The 27,234-nt window shown below is 43.4% G+C and overlaps 1 protein-coding gene across 22 annotated transcripts in view; it reads left to right on the forward strand.

Annotated features, from left to right (window-relative positions):
- Positions 1-27,234, forward strand: part of TCF7L2 (transcription factor 7 like 2) — a 171,154-nt gene that overhangs the window by 48,633 nt on the left and 95,287 nt on the right. For all 22 annotated transcript variants that reach the window (XM_048945638.1, XM_048945639.1, XM_048945644.1 and 19 more), the window contains exon 4: positions 12,607-12,708. In XM_048945638.1, coding sequence (XP_048801595.1) covers positions 12,607-12,708 — 102 coding nt within the window. The remainder of the gene's footprint in view (positions 1-12,606; positions 12,709-27,234) is intronic.

Genomic DNA, 27,234 nt, shown 5'->3' on the forward strand with positions numbered 1-27,234 from the left:
ATATAATTACCCTTGCATACAGTCATCCCACCTTATTTTCAAAATCAAAAAACACCTCTCAAAACCCCACCACATGACCAGCATGGGTCGTTATGGTCCCCCTCTTTTCCCCTCTCTCCCCCCAATCTCCTGAAGCTTTAGAACTCATGGAATATAAGTGTCTGCAATAAAATTATAAAATGTTGTAAGATTGGCGCCTTTGCTTTGCTGCCTGTTCAGTAAATACACTGGTGTCTCTTGGATGTGCCCTGAGGCTCTGAAACCTGAGGCCTGCCCACATCTTGAGTTTTACTTTCCTCCTCGCAAAGTGCCTCTGGCTAGTGGAGCTGTCGATTGCAGCCCCTTCTACCCCCCCTGTGCTGCTTTAAAAAAAAATAAAAAAATAAAAAAAAAAAAATCAAGGTTTTTTTAAGACATCTGTAACAAACCTCAACTAGCTTCAATTTTTATCAACTGCTAGTAAGACTGAAAACTAAAATATTCCTAAAATCTTCATTTGATGCTTATCAGTCCAGACCCTGGCAGGACCAGCAATGTGGCTGCCCTGTGCCTAACGCTGGCCCTTTTTGGAGATCATCCTCAGGGTGAGCGTGCTCCTGCCAGCTGGCTCCTGGATGGGCCAGGGCAGGGGGTGGCTGTTATCTTGCTGGAGCCCTTCCTGGGCATCCCTGCCTGCTCCTCCTGCATGGGCTCGCTGCACCCCAAGCTTTTCCCTCCTGCAGCGTGAGGCTGTTGTGTAATTCCTTGCAGCACCAGCAAACACTGCCTTGCTCTGGCTTCTGGAGGTGACCTGCTGCGCATCTCCCTTTGGTCCTTTTGTTTTTTGCTGGGGGAAGATGCACCGTGCTGACAGGGCTCCCCTGAGCCCACATTCCCCCCTGCCCCATGAGCTGCTTGTGCTGCGGTAGCTGTGTTCTGATTGGGGTGCTGATGGTGAAACTATTCTGTGCTCAACTCTGATTGAACACCCTAAGAGGAGATTCCATTCCTTTATGAAGTCAAATATTTTCCTTTTTTGCTTTCTGGCTATTTTAAGTGAAAATTGTTTTCCTAGTACCTGCTGAGTTCCTTTAATTTCTTTTTTTTTTTTTTTTTTTTTTTTCAACATTCATATCTTGAAAGAGAGAACATGATATGCATGAACAGACTTAAGAAACACTCAATGTTCCCAAACCACGGTCCTTTAAATAAATAAATATGAAAGCTGCCTTGTGGGCCAACCAGTCCGAAATGCCTGCGCTATATTTAGCAACAAGAGCAACATTTTTAGGCCACTTCCAGATTTACACACTCAGGGCTACTCTGATTCCTTTGCTTTAACTTCGGGTCTGTGGCATTGCAGAGTGATAAATGTGTGTGGTGTGAGGCTGTCAGTCCTCCTGGCCGCAGTGCCTTGGCTGAGGTGCTGGTGTGGGATTGCTGCAGCCGCACTGCCCTCATCTCTCCAGCAAAACCCATCCATAGACTGGGAGCTGGCACAGGGGCAGTGTCCCTCTGGACAGGGAGCTGTTGCGCAGCAGCCGATGCCCTTCTCCCTTGTGCAGACTAGCTCGCACTCAGTGCACCCACATCATGTAATTATTTTTATTAGTTTTCTCTTTTTCTCCCGTTTTTTTGAAGGGATGATGTAGGCTCCCATGCGTTGTGCTTTTACTTATGCAGGTCTGCTTTTTTCTTGTTTTAAACTAGATAAGTGGGACAGTGTATGATTTGAATTACTGTTTAGCAAAGTAGATTTCACACCTTTTTGTCCCCCCCATTCATTAAAATGGAAATGTTTATTTTGTGTCAATGCATCGTGCTGTTTGACTTCAGTTCCTTTAGCTCAGGTAATGGATATACCATCATGACTCTTTAGACTTATTTTTCCTTTTGAATAAACAGAACGTATCTCTGGAACTTGCAGTAGTGCACTTCATGTCTTTGTCCCCAGAGTATGCCAGTTCAACTAAAGTTGCTTATGTTGAACACCTAACATACAGTTCCTTGAAAATTCAGAATTCCTTTCTGAAAGCATGCCACACAGCTACTTGAATTTTGCAGGAATTGTACTTATTTCCACTGAAGGTCTTTTTAAACTGGAAAAAAAATAATCTCAATTCTGGACCATATGTCTTTAAAATCTTTTATATCTCCTTTAAGGGAAAAAAAACACAAAAAACATTTTGCTTGTTTTGAGGAAGAGTTTATGTGGCTGATGAGTCAACTAAGAATATTTTAAAAATACTTCATTTAAATACCATAAATGCATATTGCATTGTTTTGGTAGTGCTGGAGGAAACCAGAAAATAAATACACTGGGTGGCTGCCCAGGAAGGAGAGGTGACAGCACAGTTTTACTGACTACTTCAGTTGTTTGTTTTTGCTTTGATCTCAAATGATTCATTTAGTCTTCTGCCTAAATATATTCTTCCTACCTAAACAGGAGCCAGCTTTGCCTCTAGCCAAGCCAGGTGTCTTTTCCATGCATAGGCGAAGTGTAGGGAGGTAAAGAAGGTGACTGCTATGGTGGTGTGTCCCACGTCAAGCAAGAGTCATACTGTAGGGTTTCTCCTAAGTCTAAGGGGATTTTTAACACCTTCCAGCCCTTTGTGATAAAGGAATTCATGGTGAATGAGGAGGGTGAAGGCATAGGCTACTCTCCATCTGGATGTCTGGGGGGATGTGGTGGTAGCTAGGGATTGTGTGAGGAGATGGGGGAAGCAAAGCCTTCATCTGCTGGACCACTTGAGGCATGCGGCTTGTGCTTAAAGGAGGACAGCACGAGCAGCTCTTGCTGGCTCTGCGATCAACTACCCTTGAAGGAGCAAGCAGAGAAGGGTAATTGATGGGGGAAACAACTGGTGCTGGGTGCTGGGAGGGAATGTATATTTCCCAGCTCTCCAGGAGGGATTTGGAAAGAGCAATAATCCCGTGTTAGGAGTAATTTGTTACAGCAAACTGATACTTGAGTGGCAGGAGGATGCTGGCGGAGGCGCAAGGAGGCTGCCTTTGGTGGAGTAGCTGGACTCGCAGGAGGTCAGCCTGACACAAATCCCCCCCCAGCCCACTACTTTTGTTTCTCAGCCAGCACAATTAGCACAGGGGACTCTCGACCTTTTTTAACATCTTTCAAAGACATCTCCACACATCTGAGCTAAAAGATTGTGGCGAGGAATGTGCATCAGGATATGATGCAGCGGAAAGTTTTACAGTCAGGGCCTTCTGAAAAACAAAATAAACTTAACAACAACCTTCCCAACTTCTCTGAGGAGGTCAGAATGTTGCTGGTGTTTCAGTTGTTATCTTCGGGACTTTTTCCTGAGGTTGTCTTTGGGTTACATTTTTGTGTTAACTTTTTGGGGTTGCTATTTAAATCAAAGAAAAAAAAAGAAAGAAAGAGAAAATAGACAAAAGTTACCAGCCCTGGGGAAAGAGAATTTTGCAAGTTCTTGGTTTTCATGACAGCCTGAAACCCTTGGAGCCATGTATTCTGCAGTAACCCCTTGTTGCATTGAAGACCCAGTAGCATATAGAAACCACAAGAGATGCGACAGGAAATTCGGTATGAAATTTGCTGGGTTTACTAGAGAGTGGCTCCTGGCGGTTCACCCAGAATTGCTTCATCAACAGGAATTTTTCTGGTGGTGATTCAAGTCATGAGTTTCACTTACCCAACAGTGGGAGAAAATATTTCTCTTTCAGTAAAAACCCCATTGGGTGATGTTACAGTAATGAACAATGAGCTTGGTTCTGCAGTACTTTTATTCCTGCATCCCGTGGGAGCTGGCAAACATCATATGCCACCTCTCCAGAGCATCATCTCTTGGTGTAGTGCCCTGTGGTGTTTGCAGGTACTGTGCAGAATCTGAGATAAGAACTTAGATCAAAGAGTAAATAAAACCCAGTGCAACCAGTCCTTTGCTGGTATCTGAGATACCCCCTTTGCAGGGGCTGTGGCTTATGGGGTGCTGCAAGGGGTGTCTTCCACCAGCCTAGCCCATGTCCCTATCTACTGACTTCTGATAGCCATTGGAGCTGAGCGCTCTGCGAATGAAACCACTGCTTTCTGAGGCTTCTGTGCCTAAGTGTTTGCTTATAGAAAGGATGTGACAGTCTGTTTGTTCTGAACATTGTGGCAGCAGAGCATGGTGCTGCTATGCTGATGGCCGTTGTCACCAATCTCTACCTTCTTCCTCATTCTCCTTCATCCCTTTGTGCCATAAGAAACCACAGTAGACTTGGGCAAATAAGAATATTTGGGAGAGCAGACCGGATAACTGTCAGTCTCTAATGATGGTAAGGTATGAAGACAGTAGGTAGCATTGAACTGAGAGAAAAGTGTATAAAGATGGCTGTTTACCTGTCCATTTTTATTTCATGCTTGCATACACCATTTTGCATCCTGATCATGTAGAAATGACTTTGGTGATTGGTGACAATTTAGGAGCCTCGTTAGGAAACGTGTATCTCCTACTCCTGCCTGAGAGTGATGGAAAGGAGGGAAGGTGGAGACCTGCTTTGGAGGGATATTTTTATTCCATATACCACCTATCCTGCGCTATAGATATGCTTAGTGGAATAGGAGAGGGAAAAAGGACAGGGCAAATGTGTTCTGCAGTATTACAACCAAACCAGGCTACTTGATCACTAAGCTAAGGTGTTGATGTTTTTCCTTCTTCATTTTTCTCTCTTCAGATGAAACATAGATGGATGCAAAGCTTTAAATCTGTAGTCCCTCCATTGCAAATGGAGTTACAATCTTAACAGAGCTGGAAAGATTTAAGGGAGACAAGGCTTCCCTGGAGCAGCCTTTCTGTAACAATGGAGGTAGTCCAGTGCCATGATCTCTCTCTAACATGCTGTCAGATATTTGTACTGTCTTTATTTAATGGATAGGAAAGAAATTATATTTTATAGACCATAAAATACATTCTTGTACTTCATGCAAACACTGGTTACCAATTGTTCTCTCACTCACTGGGAGATTGCCAGGAGGAGAAATTAAATGTGGGTCTGTACATCAAATTGTTCAGAGAGTCTTAAATACTGGTTTAGCTTTGCTGATTCTAAACAAGCTGTATCTACAGAGAGACTTTGAGATCTCATGACTTTCCTATTCATTCTGTAATGGAAGTTCAATGCTTGAGTGGAACGAAACAAGTTGCAGACAAAATCTGGGAAAAAAATAGTTAAGATGTAGGGATTGCTTATTTGTTTGTTTATTTATTTTCTGGCTTAAAAGTAAATAGGTAAAAAATGTGTTTTTGTTCCTTTAATGAAATTACGCATTTATTTGTGGCTGTCTTTTGAAGCAGTGTTTTGTAGGCATCTGAAAAGTACTCAACCATCCTGCTCATTTGTGCAGTCAGGGCAGCAGAGGTTTTCAAATCAAATGTGAAAAAAAGTAATGGTGCTTTCCCAAGCTCCACCCGTGATCAAGAAACACTGCCTTTGCTTGTTTTGCTGAGATACCATGTGAACTGCAGAAAGTAGTGCTGTGCTTCTGTGTCACATGAACACTCTTCCTCTTGTAAGTGTGTGGGGGGAAAGAATTAATTCCTGCAGTAGCTTATACCCAGCTTCTTCATGCCCAGTGTCAGAATCCTAAAGCTCCACTGAAGTCTACCAACCTTGTATTCATTGGAGTCACAAACCAATTTTACTTTGCTATTTCAGTGAAATCAATGGCAATGATCCCTTTCACCCGTTTCATCATGGGCAAATAATTATCTGAATGTGCTTGAACTTTCCTAAGTGTTAATTCTAAGGATTCTTCAGAGGTCCTTCTACTTGTTCTATTTAGTGCAATTCTGGAGCAGCCTCCTTTGTCTCTTCATCACTGTGTTCATCATTCATGTGGGTGCCCATCTCCTCCTTTGTGCCTGTTCTACCCAGGGTGGTTCCACTCTTTGCCCATCACCTCAGCCTTCCCTGTGGTTTTTGTGTGTCACTGTCAGCTCCCAGGATTTCTGCTCTCCACTGTCCCTCCTTTGAAATGATCCAAGGTTTGATAATTGCTAATACATTTCTGAAGCTTCCAGACTGCAGTGGACTCTGCACTCTACTTCTGTATACCCTATGCATCACTTCAGCAATGTGACAAAGGCACAGGCAAAAATATTAAAGTGGGCAACTCAAGCCCTTCTTTTCAGGGACTCCTTGTGCATGACTAGAAGGGAAGGAGACAAGGTCACTGAAACCTGATTTTAGTTTTAAAAAAAAGAAAAAGCGGAGATATGTGGTAAGTATTTCCGTGTTTGGCAATTACATGCTTTCATTTCTTGAAGTAGAGGAACCTTTTGTGTGGGAAGGATTGGTCTCACTGAAATAAGCTTTGTTACTCTTGTTACTCACATTTTAAGCAGCTCCCCTCTGTCTCATCGTGGCACATTATGTATTCTGTAGAGGCTGAACATTGTGGATGGCATCTATTATTTTTCTTATGAAAAAATCCCAGACATTGCAGATCTGCAAGAAGTAGGACATCACTAAAGTTTCTGTAGTAGTCTCCTTCAGTTAGTCATTTTCATAGAATCATAGAATGGATTAGATTACAAGGGACCATTCAGATCATCCAGTTCTAACCCCATCAGTGGATCACAGACTGGGTTGCCAATCCCCAGGTCAGGGGCCAGAGCCCCATTCAACCTGGCCTTGCACATATCCAGGGATGGGTCATCCAGAGCTTCTCCAAGCAGGCTGTTCCAGTAACCACCTTCTAAGTAATGAATTTCTTTTTAATATCTAACCTAAATCTCTCCTCTTTAAACTAAAAGCTGTTCTCTCTTGTCCTATTAGACTGCATAAAAAGTCGGTACCCCTGCTGCATATAAGCTCCCCTCAAGTACAGCAAGGCTGTGACGAGGACTCCCCAGAGCCTTCTCTTCTACAGGCTGAACAAATTCAACTCACTCAACCTTTCTTTATAGAAGAGGTTCTCCAGTCCTTTGATCATCTTTGTGGCCCTACTCTGAACCCACTCCAACAGCTCCACACCCTTCTTGTGCTGGGGAGCCCCAGGCCTGGGCACAGTACTCCAGATGGGGCCTCACAAGAGCAGAGTAGAGAAGAATGATCACTTCCCTCTCCCTGCTGGACACCCCTTGTTTGATGCAGCTCAAATCTAGTGGCTTGTTTATTTTGGTAGTTTGTTTTATTCTCATGTTGCACAAACAAGGCGGTAAGTAAAGACAACAATGAGGGATGGAGGTGGACTAAAGGATAAAGAAGTTGAGACATCTACTTTTTAATTCCATTTAAACCCTCATAGGCTTTGCATTCTGACTGCACTGGGGATGCAGTAGACTGCAGACCTTCTGTTGTAGGCACCAAGACGAGCATCCTATTGCAACTACTTCTCTTGTCTGCAGAGAGCAATAACACTTTTGTTATAGCTTTTGCTACCATTGCCTTCCCCATAAATCTCAGCTCTCTCCTTAGCATTTTAGTCTCCAGGATTACTAGTGGATCTTTAGCTAAAATTTGCCTAGCTGCCCTCCTGGAAGAATTGCTAAGTATTGGATAAACTCCTCAGCTTCAAAGATGATGTCTTGGCAGATACTTCCAAGCGGTCCTGCAGCGCTGATGAAGAATTGACTAACAGCAGGATTAGGGTCAGGAATATGACCTGGTGTGTTGTGCTGAGATACAGGAAGAGCTCAGACTGGAGGCAGTGGTGTGCTGTGATGCTTAGGAGATGGCCTGTGGCACCATGTGGTTCCCACCTCCAGCAGCCCTGCTCCTGCCTGCTTCAGTTCCTGGGAGCTAATAAGCACCAGCTGCAGGAAACCTGAGCTGGAAAGTGTTGCTTTCCCTCTTGTTTAAAAACAGTTAAAAAAAAAAAAAAAAAGTGTTTATGTATTTATCTGCTCTGAGCCATCACTTGCAGGGCATTCCAGCGATGAAAACAATAGTGTGACAAGGGAGCAGCTCCAGGTCGGACACTGCTGCAGGAAACACCTGCAAGCTCTGTGCCATCCCTGACACTAGGGCTGCACTGCTGTGAGCCTCAGAGGTGGGGGATGCTGGCCTTGAGTGAGAGTTTCCAGTGGACTCCTTCAGTCCAATAAGTGTATTTTAGCTGCTTTTGACCAACTCTGCTGTGAAATCTTGGAAAACATGTTTGTTTCCCCATTTCTTTGAGTGTTTTCTTTTTTTTTGTGGGGTGGGGAGAGAGGGGAGGAAGGGGAAGATGGGACACCTGTGCAGAGCTGCTTCTACTGTGCCCCTACTTTGCAGGACCTCCTGATTGCAGATGGGAGGTGAGGACATACTGCTCGTAGAAAGGAAGGGTTGGGGTGCTTTTTTTCTCCTTCTACAAAAAAAATCTGGACTGTTCAAATCATTTGGCTTTTCCCTTGTGCTGACAATTTAACAGCCCTTTTAAAAGCTTTGGTTTCTCTCAAGTCCGCTCACCCCATACGTATTTTAATTTTTGTGCAGAGGCCTGGAGCTTAACAATTATTTTGCTTAAGCTCTCTGAGACTTGCCATAAAACTTTTTTTTTTTTTTTTTTAAACACACACATGCTAATGGTCCCCATCAGATCATATTGTTAAGCAGAAATAAAATATGCCAAGATGACATTACTTTAAAAAATGTCAGAAGCATGCCAATGGAGCCTATTTCAACAGTTTTCCTCCAAAATAATTTGCACAGATTTGTTAGAGTTAACTTGTTGAAAAGTCCGATGTTTGTGCAGGCAGTTCGTGACTTCCAGCTGAGCCCAGGATGGGAGAGGAGCAAGCGTGTGTCCAGCGCTTACAGGAGCAGGGCAGTGAGGACTTCCCCCGCCTCCCCTTCCCCCCTGGTGCAGGAATGCAAGCCCAGTGTCGGAGGCTGGGAAAGTCAGCCTTGAATTTTTGTGGACTCCTTGCAAATCAGAGGAACTGTCTGGCTCAAATCTGCATTTAGGGCCGAGAGAATAGGATTTCCTGCTATTTAGTTGCTTGAGGAAGGAAAGGATTTACCTCTCTGCTGTAATAGCGCCTGATTTTTTTTTTCCTCCTTCTCCTTTTTAATAAGAATATTGTAGCGCAGTGTAGCAGTAGTAGACCTGCAAAAGCCATCACGCCTCCCTCCCCTTCCCTCACCCTCCCTGTGCTGCACGTGGGTGCCGTGACACGGCTCCCCTGATCCCATGCAGCACGGAGGGGCTGGGGCTGGCATCCGCCTCATTGTGAAAGAGAGAGTTGTGGAGGGCAGCCACGCTGCAGCTCGGCCGGGCCGTGCTCTGCCCACCATCTGGATCTGGTTAGCTCGCTCGGCAGTAGGGCTGAGTCTCATTTCCTCCAACCAGTAATGTTATATAGGCAGTGATCCTGTTCTGCCCTAACATAATTGAAAATTATGTGTATTGTAGACTCGCAGCGCTGAAATGTAGACTCGTAAAAATCTGTGGCTCAGGTAGCCTGTGGAGATTGAATTTGGCACACAATGAAGCTTTTATGTAAAATAAGAATTATAAGCCACCACATCAATATTGTGTTACAGGCATGACAATTCTTGGATGAGGAGACCTTGAGTCAGGCTCGTCACCTTAAACAATGCTAATATTTTGTACTTTATCAACGGGGCTGGCATTGCAGCCAGCAGGACAGCCCATGTTGTGACCATCCCACTGCTGAAGATGTAGGTCTGTCTGCTTGAGGCCAGTGGCCCTGTCTGCATAGTGGATAGGCCTCATACCTGTGATGAGGGCTGGCTGCTCAGTGGAGTTGTGCAAGCTGCTTTGCTGATCCTCGTACCCTCACTCATGAAAATGGATGATGTTTTGTAGGTGTGAAATGGGGCCTTGCTGGTTGGGGCTGCTCCTGCTGGGCACAAAGGGTGCCCAAAAACAGTGAGTTCCAGACAATTGGCATCAGCTGTGTTTGAGCCATTGCTGGAAGATTTCTGAACCTGTTTTGGCAGGGATGGGTAACAGACTTTACTGAGAGCCTAAACTGCAAGAGTTTACAGCACAGAAAAGCAAAGCATTGGCCAGCTCTTCCTGAAGCTTTTTTTGAACTACTTCTCTTGGCTCTTGCAAGATGGAGTTAGAACAGGAATGATCATGCTGTCTTGCCCTGTTTCTCCATATGGGAACTTAGTGCTAGTAAAAAGAGCAGAGCAGGCAGTCCTGAAAGCTTTATAACCCCTACTGTAACTCCTGGCAAGATAGGCTCTGATGTGAGCTAGTTCCTGCTGCTGTGTCAGTGTTTCTTGGTCTGCCCTCAGGAACAGACTCAGAGAAGCCCATGCATTTCTTGACCTGTCATTTAGAACAATTACTGACATGAGATCCTTCAGGAGTTATCAGGTTTATGGCATTCCAGAGCTGTTCATGATGATCAAGTGGTCATGGAAACATGTGTGATTGCTTTGTTTAGGTGGACAGTCACTCACTGGCCATGTTCTGTAAGCTGGCTGGTTCTTGTAAGGACTTTAGCTGTGCTAGAAGTAACTTCTCACATCTCCTAAACAGTCATGAGTCAGGAGGCAGACATCCTGTGAAGACATCTGCCTCCGAAGAAGAAATAAATGCAGTCTCTAGAATGACAGTGCCTTTTACCAGTGTTTAGTACTTCACTCCCTGGCTGAAGAGACAGGGGAAGCTGTTAGGCACTGTGACCCATCAGGACAAATGCTATGGAGTTTTTGTTCCTTCCTGGAAATCTGCGTGCCTCTTTATGTGGTGGAGTTAAGATCAGTGAATGTGAAAGACGACTGACAGACTCCAAAAAATCTATCAGTGCCTTGTTTTAATGGTGCTGTTCACAAATCTGAAATTTATCAAATCCACCCTGAAGTTAAGAAGCTCTCAGTCGTCTTCAGCTTTGAATTCATTTCTGTGCATTTGGGTTGTGCTTTTAAGCATTCCTTTAATACCACAAACATAATCTCAACTTTTGAATTTACGTCGTGATTGCCTACATGGAAGAACAGGGATTTGATACAAGCGATCAAGTATCCAGAGGCTTACTATCAAGTGGTATGAGTTAGAAAGTTAGAAATTAGTTAGAAATTAGTTGCTTACAGTAGACTAGTTCTCGTTTGTTTGGGTTTTATTTCTTGTTTTCAAGAACTGCTGAAACATTCTGGTCCACACTGTACAAATCCCAAATGTGAAGACGAATAAAAATACAAGACTTCTTGGAACTTGAGGAACTTGTATGGAGCACAAATCCAGAGTATGGCTTTGTTTATTTGCATTCCAGTAGCTCAGAAATCTCAGACCTGCCAAGCGATGGGAAATGGGAGTACATCCTCCTGCTTTTGGTCCGTGCCTATGGGTCTTGCAGCAAACTGGCCTTGCATGCTAGCAAATGTTTTGCATACACGAGCAAATGTGATAGTGATGTGCTGAAAGCGTGGAACCAGATCTCCTTCCTTCCTTCACAGAGATTTAAATAAAGCTTCCGTTGTTAGTTGGAGTGGCAGGGGCTGTTTGTGCATGGTTCTCCTTCAAGATAACTCGCACACACACACACACACACACACACAAAAAGAAAAAAAGCGATGAGTAAACATAACTATTTCTCTAGATATTTTCTAGGAATAGACCTGTTAGGTCAATCAGAGTCCAGTGCTGAACAGGATCTTCTGTAGTGGTTAGATCGATGCACACAGCTGCTTTTCTTAGGTCTTTCCTGCACAATATAGGGCTTTTAGAGATCACATGTTAACCATTGGCACAGAGTATCACCACACGGAGTGTAAAGCTCAGACAGAAATTAGATTTAGTTTTAGTTGATATTTGATGATGTGAGGGTCTGTTTTGTTTTGTTTCTACTTTTCTTTCCTTTTCTGAATCACCACCCTCTTATACTGTAGATCGACCTTATATTCAGACCAGCATCTGTGACATAAATATGTTCTGGCTATCTGTTGAGTGTCTGGCCAGAGCAGCTGAGAGTGTATGCACCAGGCTATATTCTGTCTTGGACATCATCAACTGGAGAGATTATTGAGTTTGGCTATGTAATTGAATAAGTTACACTGTGCAAGTCCCTTAAGAGTTGTCTCCTGGTGATGATGAGCAAGAAGAAAACAACCCACGGTGACTTCCAGAGCCAGTGGAAAGGAGAAAAGATAGATGCTGAGAGCCAGAATGGATGTGAACTCAGCACTGCTTTTTGGGCAGACATCTGCCTTCAGGGTGAAGTTAGAGTTGTTGACATGCTGCATTTATTGAAAGAAGGCCAACAGATACGATCCTTTAAATACTGAGATCATATTCTTAACTACTGATAGGTGTTTTCTGTCTCCTGAGACTGATAATCTACCTTCCCCTTCCTTGTACCATCTTCTTTGTGGTTGTGATACTTTGCCTCTGGGTGGCTTTTCTAGGTTTGCTATGATTAATAAAATTATTGTAGTATTGTCTCTGCAGTCTGCCATATTTTCTTATTCCTGAACTGTGATTTGGTGGGATGGGACTGTTAGATGTTTTTTTTGATTTCCACAAACATGCAAAGTTGTCTTAATTTTTGTTTCAGCTCCTTGCATACGTTTTAATTTATATCTTTTTGCCCATGTTACCTAAGATTTGCTTTTTTTTTTTTTTTTTTTTTTTTTTTTTTTTTTTTTGCCTTTCTTTTCTGAACTCATTTTTCTTTTCCCATTTTTGTTTCCTCCATCCAGTATCTGCAGATGAAATGGCCACTGCTTGATGTTCAGGCAGGGAGCCTTCAGAGTAGACAAGCCCTCAAGGATGCTAGGTCTCCATCTCCAGCACACATTGTTGTAAGTAAACACGGAAGATGTTCTTTATTTGTTTTCTATTTTTTTCTTAAAGGCATTTGACCTCAATCGCATTGATTGTCATCACTTTTCTTTTGCACAAACAGAAAGATAAATACTTGCAAAGAAACAGAAACTCTAAGAAGCCCATGGTAAAAGGAAGGAATATATATTTCATTCCTGGGCCGCTTGTTAAGTTATCATTTATGCTGCTTAGCTCTGTGCTTATTAGGAGAGCATAGAGTTGAAAATGCTTTAAGATTGTGTACTGCAGAATGATTTAGTGGCAATGAATTGTGATCCAGTTGGTTTACACATGATTATGTTGAACTGAAATTAATGGAGAGATACTTTTGGAAAGCAAAAAAAAAAAAAAAGAACCAAAATGCTTCCTTGTTCTACAGTCTTTTATCTTATTAACTTCTTGGTTAAATTTTCTTGCATCTGTTTGAAAGACAGTGTTGAATTTGAAATATTCAATACAAATTTGCATGCGAAAAGTATTGGAATTTCATTTTATTTTCTGAAACAACATCCACACAGATTCAAAAAGAATCTGTTTATATGGTTCTGTGTCAGAGGGGCATTATGCATTTCCTGTCCTCACCTCTGGCCAGATTCAGCACAATCTATCATTAAGGAGCTGTTTAGCTCTGAGGGCCTATCTGGAGAGTTTAACTCTGGAAAAATGGCATGTAGTGGTTTAGAATATTTCTTCTGTGATTCTTTATTGTTAAATTTTGTGTTTTTTAAAAACTTTTATGATGAACGGATGACAAGATTGATCCCAAGAGACAATACTTGTTCTTTCTCTTCTGTTATGAAGTCTAAAGCGGATACAGTTGATAGACTAGACATGTATATGGTTTGTTAGATATTGTAAATCGTAGTAAAAGTTTTTGTTGTTTCACTATTGTTTCTAACTTGAGAAGTGTCAGCCCTTTGCTATGAGTGCCTGAAGTTTGTTTGTTTGTTTTTAATTAAAAGAAAAGTTCCATATCTTCTAGAGTTCATAGCTTCTAAAATAGACTGCAGAATGGACTGCCCAGTGTGGCAAAGTGATGAGTACAGTCCAATACTTGCTTAGTTGAAACACTGGTTGCTTCCATTTTTTAGAATGACTTTGTTTTTCCTTTTTGCACGCTTGGGCTGTTATTGAAGGAAGAGGTGGGAGAAGTGATGTTTGGCTGCTTATTCAGAAAGGGGCAGCCATCAAAACCTGTCACCGTCTTCTCCCTGATAAGAAACGCACCAAAATAACTTCTTTCTTTTAGTGTTTTTCTAAATGCTGTGCCCAAGAACCAACTCCCCCTGGGCTCTGGGTCTGGGTTCACAGCTTAGGCTTGCTGGTAGTATGGTCTTGCAGGAAGATTTGTGAGGTAGTGGGAAGTTCTCCCAGCTGTTGGCAGCCTAAGGGCAGGCTGAGTTTGGGTGGCAGAACTGGACATCACCTGCACATTTGAGCGCCTGCTGTCCCTCCAGCTTGCCTTTGAAAATCAAAGCAGCTTGCGGTGCCGGTCCTGGTTAGGCTCCCTGCTCACAGCATCACTACTGCCAGCTCCCTTAGCCCCTCCACTGGGAATGGGCAATATGAAGATGAGTTGAACACACATATGCACTAAAAAGAGCGCTGCCAGTATAAAAATCAAGATCATTTTGGAAAATAAAAAAAAAACCCTGTTTCCAGGAAGGCTGAGGTTGATCTGCCGTGTATTTTGACCATTTATGGGGTTCTTATGGGTCTTTTTAAAAGCAGTTTCACTCTGCTATTCAATAAAAAGCATATTTACCATAGCAACCACTTAAGCTGTGAGGAACATATACTACCTCCGAGATGGAGGCCACCTTCCAAAAGAGCCACAGCTGGCATTTGTAATGTGATCTTTTGTGCTACTTACAATGATGGAGGAAAAAGGAGGAGGCGGAAGAGCAGGACGGGGGAGCAGTGGGTTTTGAGGTGTGGGGAGTGCAGATTCTGCAAGGTTTTGTTATTATTTCTAAGAGAAAGCTGTTTTGCCTTGTTCTGTTAAAATAAATAAGTAAAGGCAGCTTCTTTTTTTCCACACTTTTTCCTGGCATCCACCCCAGGTCAGATGCATTCTGTGGAGTAAAACTGTGTTGTTGTTTTCTCTTTTTTTTTTTTGGTTAAAAAAAAGTGAGAATGGGCTGGGTAGTGGCATTCAGGGAAGCAGCAGTGATGGACAGCAGATGAAGCAGCAGTGGATGCCAGTTATCCAGGGATGTGTAAGATTTCTCTGGTCCCCACTCATCACTGCCACATGTAGCACCTGGGGGGGGAGTTTGGCTGCTCTTGTACTGGGCTCTGTACCTCCATACCTCCTTCTGCCTATCTGAGAATGCTTGCATGGAACAATAAGCAGTACTTCATGGACAAGCTTGTATTTCTGCGTGGCTATAGGGACAGAAATGGGCTCTCCACCCATGCTGCTACATCTTGTCTGCCCGCCAAGCTTATCCGTGCCAGTTTTATTTCCTGAGTTCAGTTGTGCTGCCCCGAACATCTACAGGAAAATGCTAACACCTGCAAATCATTTCTTATCTTTAGCATATCTCTGAAATCAGTATGAAGGCTAATCTTTATAGCTGCATTACAAAGAGAGGGAAGGAAAGCGTGTGGGTTTTTTCTTTCTTTCTTTCTTTCTTTCTTTCTTTCTTTCTTTCTTTCTTTCTTTCTTTCTTTCTTTCTTTCTTTCTTTCTTTCTTTCTTTCTTTCTTTCTTTCTTTCTTTCTTTCTTTCTTTCTTTCTTTCTTTCTTTCTTTCTTTCTTTCTTTCTTTCCTTTCTTTCTTTCTTTCTTTCTTTCTTTCTTTCTTTCTTTCTTTCTTTCTTTCTTTCTTTCTTTCTTTCTTTCTTTCTTTCTTTCTTTCTTTCTTTCTTTCTTTCTTTCTTTCTTTCTTTCTTTCTTTCTTTCTTTCTTTCTTTCTTTCTTTCTTTCTTTCTTTCTTTCTTTCTTTCTTTCTTTCTTTCTTCTTTTTCATTTTCCTCTTTTTTATTTATTTTATTTATTTTTTTAAATTTTATTTAACATTCTTGCTTTTCAGTGCTTGGCTCTGATTAACACGGGCTCTTTGTCAGGGCCTCAGCCTTTACACCCAGCTTCGATGAAACTCCCTTTGGCTTCAGTGTGAGTTTTTAGCTTAATGACTCAGGTCTGCAGAACATGGCCGTCTATAATGTCTTAAGTAAAGTCTATACTATTTGTCAGCCCTGCTCCTTTCAGATTTGTTTAAGAACATTAAGAATACAAAAATGGAAGCAAAAGACCAGCATGAATAATTTGGCTGGATTGCCCCCAGTGCTGAGGGCTGGGTTAATACTGCTTTTCATGGTGCTTGAGAGAGTCTCCAAGGCCCATAATGAGAAACAGAATATTAAACTGAAATTATGTTCAGCATGTCTTGAGGAAGGTACAGCATGAGGCTCCATTTAAGACCAATACATTTATTTGCATTTAGGAGCTTCACTCATCTTGTAAGACTCTTGCATCTTGCTTTGGCACAGTCATGCTGTTTATCTGTGTCCAAAGGTGAAAGAAAACTGGGGAAAAAATTGTTTTAATAGTACACTATTAAGCTTACTAGGTCAAAATTTTGAATTCAGCCTGTGGATAGTACAATGATGAGGCTGTGACTTTGAAAGGATTTTATGGCTATTTTCTTCCCCTTTTTTCCCCCCGACCTCTGATTTTGTTGGAAAAATAAGTTTTTGGGTGTAAAATAGGCCTCAGTTGGGAGTTCTTCTAGACAAGTAGGCTAGTTGCCCTGAAATCCCTTGTTCAATGTGGACTTAACCTGCTCTTCTCACCTGAGACAGCGTGGTGATAGGGGTGCAGGCTGGGTGCCCCAGCACTGAGATTCTCACCTGAAAACTCTGGGTTACGGTGCAGATGGGCAAGCAAAAATGAGGTGTAACCATATTAGCATCTCTAAAATCTGCCTTCTACAGAATGCAAGATCCTTCAGAACCATTTTTATCTGTGTATGTTTTTCTCTTTACGGTTGTAGGAGTGCATGTTGTTATTCCCTGTTCTTTGCAAAGTAAATATTCTGACTAAGCTGTACCCTGGTTTGGGCAGAAGGATGGGTGAAGGCTGTTCCCTGGGTTCTGCTTCCTGCTGTCTTGGCTACACAAAGACTTGCTTTTAGCTTTCTTTGTAGCAGGCAAAAACAGTCTGAACCCAAAATGGTGGTGGTTTGGTGCAGTATGTTTCTTACAAATCAGTTAAAGGTTTAAAAAATTCCTGCATTTTCTTCTGCAGGGAGGCCTTTTGAAGTAAATGTAAATGTTACCTTGGGGGAGGACTTCTTGTACTGTTTGGCCTGGGTTTTCTAATATATAATGAACACAGCCATGAAGTAGACTGAATCCCCAAGAACAAAGAATCACTGTGTAGTAGTATATCTATTTTTTTTTTCTTCCTTTTTTTTGCTTAAGGAGGTGAAAATGTGTTTTCAAAACATAATATGACAAGCAAAACTTAAGGCAAAACCATCTCAAAAATGTACTCTCTGTTCTCAACATCTTCGACACATGTGGAGAGCGTGTCTGTGGCTGCTGGGCATTTTGGGGGGATCAGGAGTTGTTTCCCAGAGCATTTACAGTCGGAGCAGCCGAGTCTGCTCTCCTTTCCTCCTAATTTTTTTCAATCTCATATGTTTTGCACTTATGTGTTTAGGGAAAAAAGGAGAAGTACCTATGAAATCATGAGGTTTATCTAGATTTTAGAATTCACCTACTGTCCCATCAAACGCTTCAGGGCAGAAGTGGGGTGCATCCAAGCATGTTTGCAGTCCTCTATGTGTAGAGCCAAGATGTGTAATCTTGCAACTCCCACTCATGGTGCCCAGAGAGGGCTTTTTAAAGCTCTTGCTTTGTTTGTCTTTAATATTTTGTTGTAGAGAGGCTGTTCTTCCTTTGCAGTAATCCTCTGAGATGTTTTGAGATAGGCCACGTGTGCCCGTGATGGGACACCCTCCTCTGCAGAGATCTGCAGAGCAATCCCCTGAGCACACAGCTTGTGTTGAGAGCTGCAGGAATGTGGAGGTGTCAGGGTAGGAGTAGTGTGTGTTTCATGTCAGTGCTCTGTGTCAAGAGGGTGTTTGCATTGTAGTGGCAGCCTAGCAGCCCCTGATGGCAGGTTGGTCACGCCTTAGTGCTTGGACCCAATACACAGGTCCTGCAGACTCACACTGCAGAAACACTCAGGCAGGCTTAATTGGAAAGCTTCTTTAGTGACTGTGCTTTTTAAATGCTCTATACTTTATTTGGCTAATTGCTCTGGCAGTTGCAAAGTAAACAAGATGTTTCATTAATGTATGCCCAAAAGTGTGCAAACATCTTGCTCCGGATTTTCAGAGCTGCATGGAATTCAGCCATAGAACAAATTAAACTTGCTGAGAATTTTGTGGGTAAATCTTTCACTGCTACAGCAGTGCATTTTTTATTTTTATTTTTTGGGAAGGGTTGTGTTTTAAAATGTGCTCAAACCCGAGTCTTTGGGACTAAGTATAGAATTCATCTACCAGCAGCCTGATAAAATTATTTTGGACAGGTTCCTATAAAGCACACATTATATTCAGTACCCACTAAATATGAATGGGAAATCTAGTGCTTGGTTTGAGTAGAGCAGAGAAGAAATGTCATTGAGTAATTTGATAAATTTGCAGAGGAATTCAGACTTTTGGGGACTGTTTATGGCATTGCCTTTACTCTGTGTCATAATGTCCATTCTCTACTAGTGGTGTTTGGATACTGAAGCAATCTCTCTGTTTTAATGCTGAGACTGGAAGTGTGCAGATTTGTACCTCTTACTGTGAAGGGAGCAGGGATTTAGTGCTTCTGCAAATATCAGTCAGTGCTGAAGTACCTTCAGAAGACACCTTGGGGCTGGATCAGCATCTGGGACAAATTGTCACACTTACTTGTAGTCAAGAGCTTTGCGAGCAGCTCTGGAAACTCTGAATGTTGAGATATTTCAGCTGTGAATAAATGCTGTAAAACATATCGTACTGCCAACCCCAATTGTTCTAGGATCATGAGTCAGGTCTCAAAGGATCATGAGGATTGGTGGACGTTTTTTTTGTATGTGTTTTCTTCTTCTTTATTATTATTATTTTTTTTTTTTGGTATGTGTTTGTTTGTTTTCTGTTTCTTAAATAATACATTTTGTATTCTCTTTATTTGTTCTCTGGTTCCTGAGCCTGCAGGGTACACTCCCCTCACATTCTCAAACTTTTCTCTGCAGCAGTTCAGGGGCTTGTTGTGTGCTGAAAGTGCAGGCTGAGGTTCTTCCCTAAACACTTGGCTTATGGGCTACCGTGCTTTATGGAAAAATAGCAAGTAGTGCTGGACTGGCTGTAAAATCCTAGGAGCTGGCAACTCTCAGCATTGCTCTTAGAGAAGGCAGCCGGGTATGTGTGTTGGCATGTGCTGCGGAGCGTCCGTTTCTTGTGGGTTATGTGGCTGGGCTTGGAGAACCTGGTGTGGAGTGTTTGCAGGGCTTTGGCTGATGGGTGGAGATTTGTGAACACTTGTTCGTCAGAAGGCTTAAGTAAAATGTAGTGTCTTCAGTTTGGCTGGAAGCGTGTCCGTTGCAGGCTACAATCTTGCATCTCCTGCTTGTAAAGTATCTGGCGTTCCCTGAATGTGATGCAAATATGAGCTCCTAAATTCTGTATCCATTTTTGGCTGGATAGTTTGGAGTGCGGCAGAATTGCACAGAGCCACATTTTGAGGCAGAAGCTCTACATTTGGAAGGCCCTAGGAGAGAGTTTTAGCTCAGAGTAGCCTAGGCTGTCACCTGAAATAGATTCAGCCACATGGTGGTGTGCATACTGCCAGAGCATGTGTGTTAGATTAACCTGTATAGACTTGCGTGGGTCTAAAATGAGGCACCCAGTGCTCCACAGTGGGGCTGCTGTACTGATGGGAGACAGGGAAGAACAGTGGGCTGAACCCAGGGTCTGTGTGAGGGTCACAACATGCTGGTTGTGCTGATTGCATCGATGAGGATGTGTGCTGAGGCTGGTGGGGCTCTGGGCCCCACAGAGCCCATGCATAACTGGATTATGGATGGGAACTGAGGAAAGCAGGGACTAAAGAACGTAAATAATGGGTTGGGAGCCAGAGTCCCTGCTGACTGGAGCAGAGCAACAATCTCATCATGAGCAGGAGGCCTAACGGGTACCATCATTTTTGCCTAAATTGCCTCATTCCCAATGTAGCTTTGGACCAGTGGGAAAGCCCAAATACTGGATAGAAGTAGTTGTCTCCAAAAAGCTATTGCTCATTGTCTCTCCATGCTGCCACTCTCATTCAGCAGTAAGAGACCCTTTGTGCTGTTTAGCTTAATCCGCTTTGGAAACGGATTAAGTTAAACCACACAAAGAAACTCTTAGTTCTGAATGAGAGTGTCCACACCGAGAGATAATTCGAAATAGTTGTTCTGCATTTTTTTAATTCACACTCAAGCCCTTGAACAAAAACTTCACCATGCAGACAAACCCACTTGAGCAGAAACCTCCTATTTTCTGTCTAAACAAGATCTGTGTGCTGTGTCCAGGTGCTGTAATAAAGAAAACAGCCCATACTTCTCATTAAAAAGAGAGGAAGGAAGCTGGCATTGCTGGGCTTGGGACTATTTGTTTGCAAAGTTGCTCAAACCCAGTGTTGTTTCTCTTTTCAGTGGGATGGAAGGGTTGGGATTGGATTATGCATCAGAAACATTTCACTTGATAGACTGTGCACAGCTGTGCTCTCTCCTGCAGAAGGATTCAGAGCTGTAGTAAAGAGAAGGAAGACTGCATTCTCTGTCCTGTGCAGAGCTACTGGGTGGTGTCAGATCCATCTTGGAGAGCCTCTGGAGGTTTACAGATGTTGCACATAACTAGAAATGATACCCTCATAAAACAACCTAATCTCTCACCTAAACAGTGTTAGTGCCTAATTTCACAAAGCTAAACTATACATTTTTGTCTATCAGATTTTGCTTTTGAAACTGTAGCTGACTGGAGCCAGTGGTCTGGTTCCAGGGGAGCTTGCACTGAAACTGTTCTTGTACCTGACAGATTGCTGAGCAAAACCAGCCAGCAGATATGAGCAAAATCCCCCAAGCTAAGGAAGCAGTGCTCACACATCCATTTTACTAGAGCAGTTATAAGGACATGAAGTAACTTTCCTGAGGTCATTTGAGACACTGATGGCTTCTGTATCTGAATTTTTATAAACATGCAAAAAAAACCCCAAAACAACCAAAACCTCACTAAAACCAAAACAACCCCAAATGTGATAGAAAAAAACCAACCACCCAAACAAACAAACAGACAAACAAACAAAAAAAAAAACACAAAAAAAACCCAAAACAAAGAAATCCTGAGCTAGTTTTTCAAATTTAGACCTAAAATCAAACATATTGGATCTTGGAGGACAGTTTCTTTTGGTGCTCTCTGTGTACTAGGAAGACCCCACATGCCCATGAATGCTTGTGTCAGATGCACCTTATTTTTTCTCTCTCAGAATTAGGAAGTCTGGAAGAGCTGAACCAGCCCTTCCTGTACAACAGCACGCAGTAGCTCTGCAGTCAGGCTCCCTTGTGTAGGAGAGATATATAGATGATGTGTAATATTCTGGTATGGAAGCCTGAACATGCATGGTTTGAACAGATGTGTACGTGCATATGAGAAGCAGGGCACCTTCTGACTTGCCTCTGGTATGGAATTAAGAAACAACCAAATCCTAACCATCTACCTTGCTCTTGGTGCACATTAAGAACTTGATCGTGTCCCTGGGCCTTGCTGTACTGACCAGCAGGAAGATGTTGGTCTGCATTAGTTTCCTAGGAGAGCTGAGTGGCTCTCTGACATGCATTTTTCCTGTTGGCAAGATTCAAAGACTTCTCAACTACAATTACTGTGGAAACTAGCTTCCCCTTCCCCTTCCTTTTTACTTCTTAGGCGTTGATTCAAGAAATCATTACACGTCCATCCATGTTCAGGACAACATTTAAGGGTTTGCTCAAAGTATTTTCTTGTATAGTGATGCTTTTCTGAGTTAGAGCAGTGGAACCAAGCATTTGTATGTAGTAAAACCCTCTTCCTGAGAGGTGACCATGGATTCAACCAGTCCTTGCCTATGAAGTACTGAAAAAAGGTGGGGGTGAGGGACAGAATAGCATGTCCTAAACTCTTCTTTTTTGGAACTTGTCCTTGTGATGTATTTCTTCCCAGGGCTGAGGCTGCATGTTGTGAGTACGAAGGAGGGTTCTAGTCTCTTGTTGCTCACATGCCCATTGGAAAATGCACAAAAGCTCTGTGGTCTCCAGACTTGATTAAGATGGTAGTGTTTGTGAGCAGGGAAGCAAAACGACAGAAGTTTGCTCTGTTGGCTGTCTGCTGAGCATAATGATGTCAGCTATGTGTACTATGAGGCTATGACTGCTCTGTAATATGGAAGTGGTGTCAGGTCAGGGAGGAAAGCAGAGTGAAAGCTTCAAGACTTTCTTAGTTTACATATGCTGCTGTGAACACTTTTCATGCCAAGCAGATGCATGGAAGCAGTACCATTAGAAAACCCCAAATGGCTGTGTTGCACAGAGCTTTCCCTGGCAGCAGAACTTCTGTTGCTGCATGTTGGGCATGTCTACGTGGTTAAGAAAAATGAAGTAAGCAAGAATTTGAATTGCTAAAACTGCGTTGTCTCCCCATGCTTTTGAAGCATGCTGAACTGTTTGGAAGGAAGTTGTTCACTGGACATGAAGTAACCTGCTCCTCATTAAGGACTCTGATGACCAGGACAGGTTACTCCAGGATAAGCTTTGGTTTGGATCTGAGACTTGCCAGTTGCTCCACAGTTGCTGCCTGAGGGGTGATTGTGAGGCAGCAGATCCCACTTGACAACTGAAGGTGAAGTTATTCGCATTTGTTCCAGAGCAGAGCGTGTGCCTGGGCAGTTCCTGCTCCAGAACTGCTGGGAGCTCTGGGTAAAGCTCACCCTGCAGGAACTTGTTCTGTTTGTCATGTGCAGAGCAAGTCCAGGGAGTGATCGCTCACTTAATACACGGACTGTTAGACCACATACTGCGTAGGTGGACCTTGGGACACCTCAGATTGCAGCATTGAGGCATCTGTGGGACAAGTAAACGGTGAGAGAATGTCAAGGAGACACCTTGGCACTGATGGGAGAGGAGAACAGCCACACACCTGGCACCCTATTGGCTTTTCAGCCAACTTGATTACTCCTCACAAGGATGCTGAGCTGGGCTCATACCTCATGCATTTAAATGTGAGCTACCTGTGGCAGCTGGGTGTCTTACTCTGGGCATGAGTTCTCTCTTCCCAAGTGCTCCTGAACCTATTAGTGATGCCTCCTGTAATAGCAGAATGAGCAAGTAGGAGGACAATAGTTCCATTACCACTTTATCACTACCTGTGTTTAAGAGGATTTAATAAGCAAGCTACTTGCAGAAAGCAGGTGGTTATGCCTGCCCCAGAGAGCTCAGGTCCTGAGCAGAGGCTGTGCAGTGCAAGGTGTGATGGTGGGGCACCACATCCTCATGTGCCTTCCCCAGAATAGTAATGTGTTCTGCATGCCACAAGTATACACAGCTGGAGGTGACATGCAACTCCACAGCTGCACAGCTGCGGCTGCTGGGCTCTCCTGCCTTTGGCATGAGGGGTTAATGCTGTAGCTATCATTGCATATTTTGCTGGAAGGGAGTAAAGGCAAAAACATACAGTTGCCCACCTTCAGTGCAGGTGAGCTCTGTGCTTTTTCTCTTGGACATCCGCGAGACACTTAAAAGAGAAAAGCAAATTCCTGACATCAAAGAGTTAATAGCAGTGAGCGTGGTACAATAGCTCATTAGGACTTAAACGTGGGCTGCAAACTCAGAAATCTTGATAATTTTTGGTCTATAAGGACACTGAACTTTCAACCCTGGTTCAACAATAATAAACCCCTGTTAAGTAAGGATTCCTTTTATTAAGGGAGGGTGGATGGATGCATTTCAATGGATTTTAAAAGCATTGCTACTTATTTCAGCGTCTGCTGGACAAATGCATCCGGGCATGGGAAGGCATTTCAAGATCTGCACAAAAAGCACTTTGAAGTATAACCTCTGTGAGTGCCTTAGCTAAACCTGACCGCAGTTGGAAGCAGCGCTTTATTTATTTATTTGATAGTCCTTTTCTTTTAAACTTGCTTAAAGAGAAACGACCAACATCACAAAACAAACAAAAATAAACCTCTGAGCAATTTAACGAAAATGCAGTTCTGAAACTTTGACCCAAAGTGAAAGGCAGCGGCGTGTGTTTGGCTTTGGAGTGGATGTTTTCATAAACATATCTACCAGTGCTGATTTCTGGAAGCAGAGAGAGACTCAGCTGCTCTCCGGGCTGTGGTTGAGGCTGCCGCTCAGGCTTGCAGCCCCGCCACTGGTGCAGGGCACAGGCACGCCACGCTCCACAGCCTGCATAGGAACAGCTGCAGCCAGGAGCTAAACACTTGGTAACGGCCTCCTGCACACCTGGGGAGGGGTAAAAGCGTCCTGCAAGCATTCTGGGAGTGGAAGCAAGGCACAAAGTGGCTGCAAGTCACAACTTTATAAGCCGCAATCATGCCTTGAGTTTGCAGGTCTTATCCGGACTCTGCCGAGAGCCTAAGTGAGACTTGAAGGAGCGTGGTGTGTGTGTTTTACCTCGCCTCTCGGAGAGCAAGAGAGAGACCTCCGTGAAGAGAGTGACAGGGTTTGATATAAACCAGCAGGACTGCATTGCTGCCATTATTCGACAGTAAACCCTTTCACAATGCCATATGCTGTGCATTCCAGCGCAGCAGCGCAGGGTGTGATATAGTTAAAGCACGCTCGGCAAACAGGAAACGCTGGTGACCGCTGTGTGTGCTTTTCATGGAGATAAAGTAGCGAGAGCATAACGAAAAAAAGTGCTGGGAACGGGGGGAGAGCGACAGGGTGAAGGAGAGGGATGTATTTTGGGCCTGACTCCCATCATTATGAAAACGCAGACAGGAAACGCAGCCAGGGAGCAACAGAGCAAATGCTGCTTTGCTCCAAGATGTTTGTTTTACTCCATTACACGTATTTTCTATTTTGCTGCTGGGTACCAGGAGTGGGTGTGTGGTATTTTTTCTTTTTTTTTTTCTTTTTTTTTTTTTTTTTTTCTTTCTTTTTTGAAGTTCCTGCCACTCTGGGTTGGAATCCAACTCCCTTCCCCTCTACCTTACTCTGGTTAATAACCAAAGGCTATTTTAAGTGACTGCAGTAAAGAAATTGAATCAGTAACACATTTCCTTACCCTGCAAAATACCCACACCAGTATTTAGCATGTGCCATTATTTCCCCAGAGATCCCTCTGAATAAAGGCACTGCGAAGTCTCCTTGGAGTTAGGAAGTGGCTACTGCAGGGCAGCAGGGAAGACAGGGGGATGGGACCCACAGGTCCTCGGGTAGGGAGAGCTCTGAATCATAAACACACCGCAGCTTTAATAAAATAAATGAAGTGGAGCCTTTTCAGTTGAGGGCAGACTGTATTGGAGTGAGCCGGGCTTTTGGCGTTCGTAGTGAAAATTGACAGGCTGAGAACTGGGACATAAACAAAAATGTCAGTCCCTGGGAGTCTTGTTCACTGGACAATGTCTCAATTGTTTCCGTGATTTTTCGCAGGCAGCAGGGGATACTGGGAGATTAACTGTTTACCAGCCAGGCGGGCTCTGGAGGTGCTTGCAGAAAGAAGCAGCAGCAGAAAATAGCATTTTTGTTTGGAAACGATTAAGCGCGTCAGTGGATGATAAGGAAAGGTCACGCTGTTCTCCGCATACTTGTCTGCTGTTCCAGCTCAGCTTTACATTTCTTAAATTTTGTTTAGTTTTTGCTTCGTTCCTGGAAAAATGTCTTTTTTTTCTTCTTCTTTTTTTTTCCTCTGCTTTTTATCAGAAGTCAGATTATAAGGCAGACATCGAAGTGGGGAAAATGTGCGTGTGGAAGGGAGCATTACATTTTAATTCTCATTTGTGCTTCTTCACAAAATGGCCAGGAGGCAAAGTTGGGTATTTTAAAGTCATCTAGATTGTTTGGAATAGGCTGAAATACGAGACAGGGAATGCCCTTTATTTTACTAACAATCTTGCTTAAGTCTCAAAATAAAAAACCGTCTTCAAAGAAGGAGGAGGAGAGAAAAGGAGCTCAGTTGTCTCAATCTACTTTTGCTTTATTTATTATAAAAACAAACACTGAAACCTGTTACATACCAGCCTATGTGGGCAAAGCTCAGCTGCGACTGGTAACTCTTTACTCATTGGAGCTCGACTGTGTGTTTTGTTGTGGGCAGAAGGGGGAGGAGGGGACAACAGACCAAAGTTGCTTCTTCAGGGCGCAAAAGCTGTTGAGGTTTATTTGCAGGAAGATAAACCTGCTTTAATAAACGTGGCTCTCGCCTCAGCTGAGTGAAGTTGAAACATTTTGCAGGCTGGGAGCCAACTTGCTTGGTGTGCAGCAGCCTGCTATTAAAGGTCTGGGATGTGCTGAGGTGGCTTTAACTTAATTTATGGAATAATAACACATCCCATTTTCATTTCCCTGCATCCTCCGGCTGCTTTGTGTTTGGGTGCATGTTCACAGCCCTACACTTTCTTCTGCTGTCCAATGCTACGTCCCTTGCCCCTGTCCCCTTGCTTGCAGCCCTTCCTGCTGCAGCCCAACGGGAGATGGAGCAGCAGAGAGAGGTCTGTTCTGTGCCTTCCTGCCAGGCAGGAAATTGCCTCTTCCGTCCGTGCTGCAAACTTGTAACACAGCAAAACTTGTGCTCAAGGACGGGCTTCTCCCAAAATTTCTAAATGAGAGACGTATTCTCATGTGTGATAATGAAGGGAAAAGGAAGCTGTGCCTCTGAGGATTCTCCCTGTGTTTTGTGTGCTGATGGGAGAGAGGGAAGAGGGTAAAAATAACTGCAGTGCCCACCAGCTCTCTGCAAAAGGCTGGCTGTACAGAGGGAGCAGGGAGGGCGAACCACTGCCCTTTGCAGTCTGGCCAAGACTGGGGATACTAGGCACTGAAAGTGCAAGCCAGAGCCCACGCGGAAAATCTGGCTGTGTGTGTGTTTGGAATTGATAGTTGTTGACATGTTGTAGCACTCGGTTCCCTGGGTAAGTATCCTAAGTAGGGCTGGATCTAATAATTTGTATTTAATCATTTGTGCGGTGAAATGAATTGCTCCTCCAGTTAGTTAGCCATCACTGAAGGGATCATGATTTTTCCTGCAATGTTTGTTACTCGTGCCCGAGGTTCTGTGCCGAGCCTTGGAGGCCATCCACCAGCAGCTCCGTCAGTGCTGGAGCCCTTCTGCGCCGACATGGGGAACATGTGACATGTTTCCGTTCCCTGCATTGAGCAGCAAATGATACTCTTAATGAATAAAAGTTTATTTTCCATGTAGATTCTCCAGCACTTGCATAAATTCACCATCTTGGCAAGTGTCCTTACCGCTGAATTAGTTCACTG

The sequence above is a fragment of the Lagopus muta genome, chromosome 5 (genome assembly GCF_023343835.1).
Source record: "Lagopus muta isolate bLagMut1 chromosome 5, bLagMut1 primary, whole genome shotgun sequence".
NCBI classification, from domain to species: Eukaryota; Metazoa; Chordata; class Aves; order Galliformes; family Phasianidae; genus Lagopus; species Lagopus muta.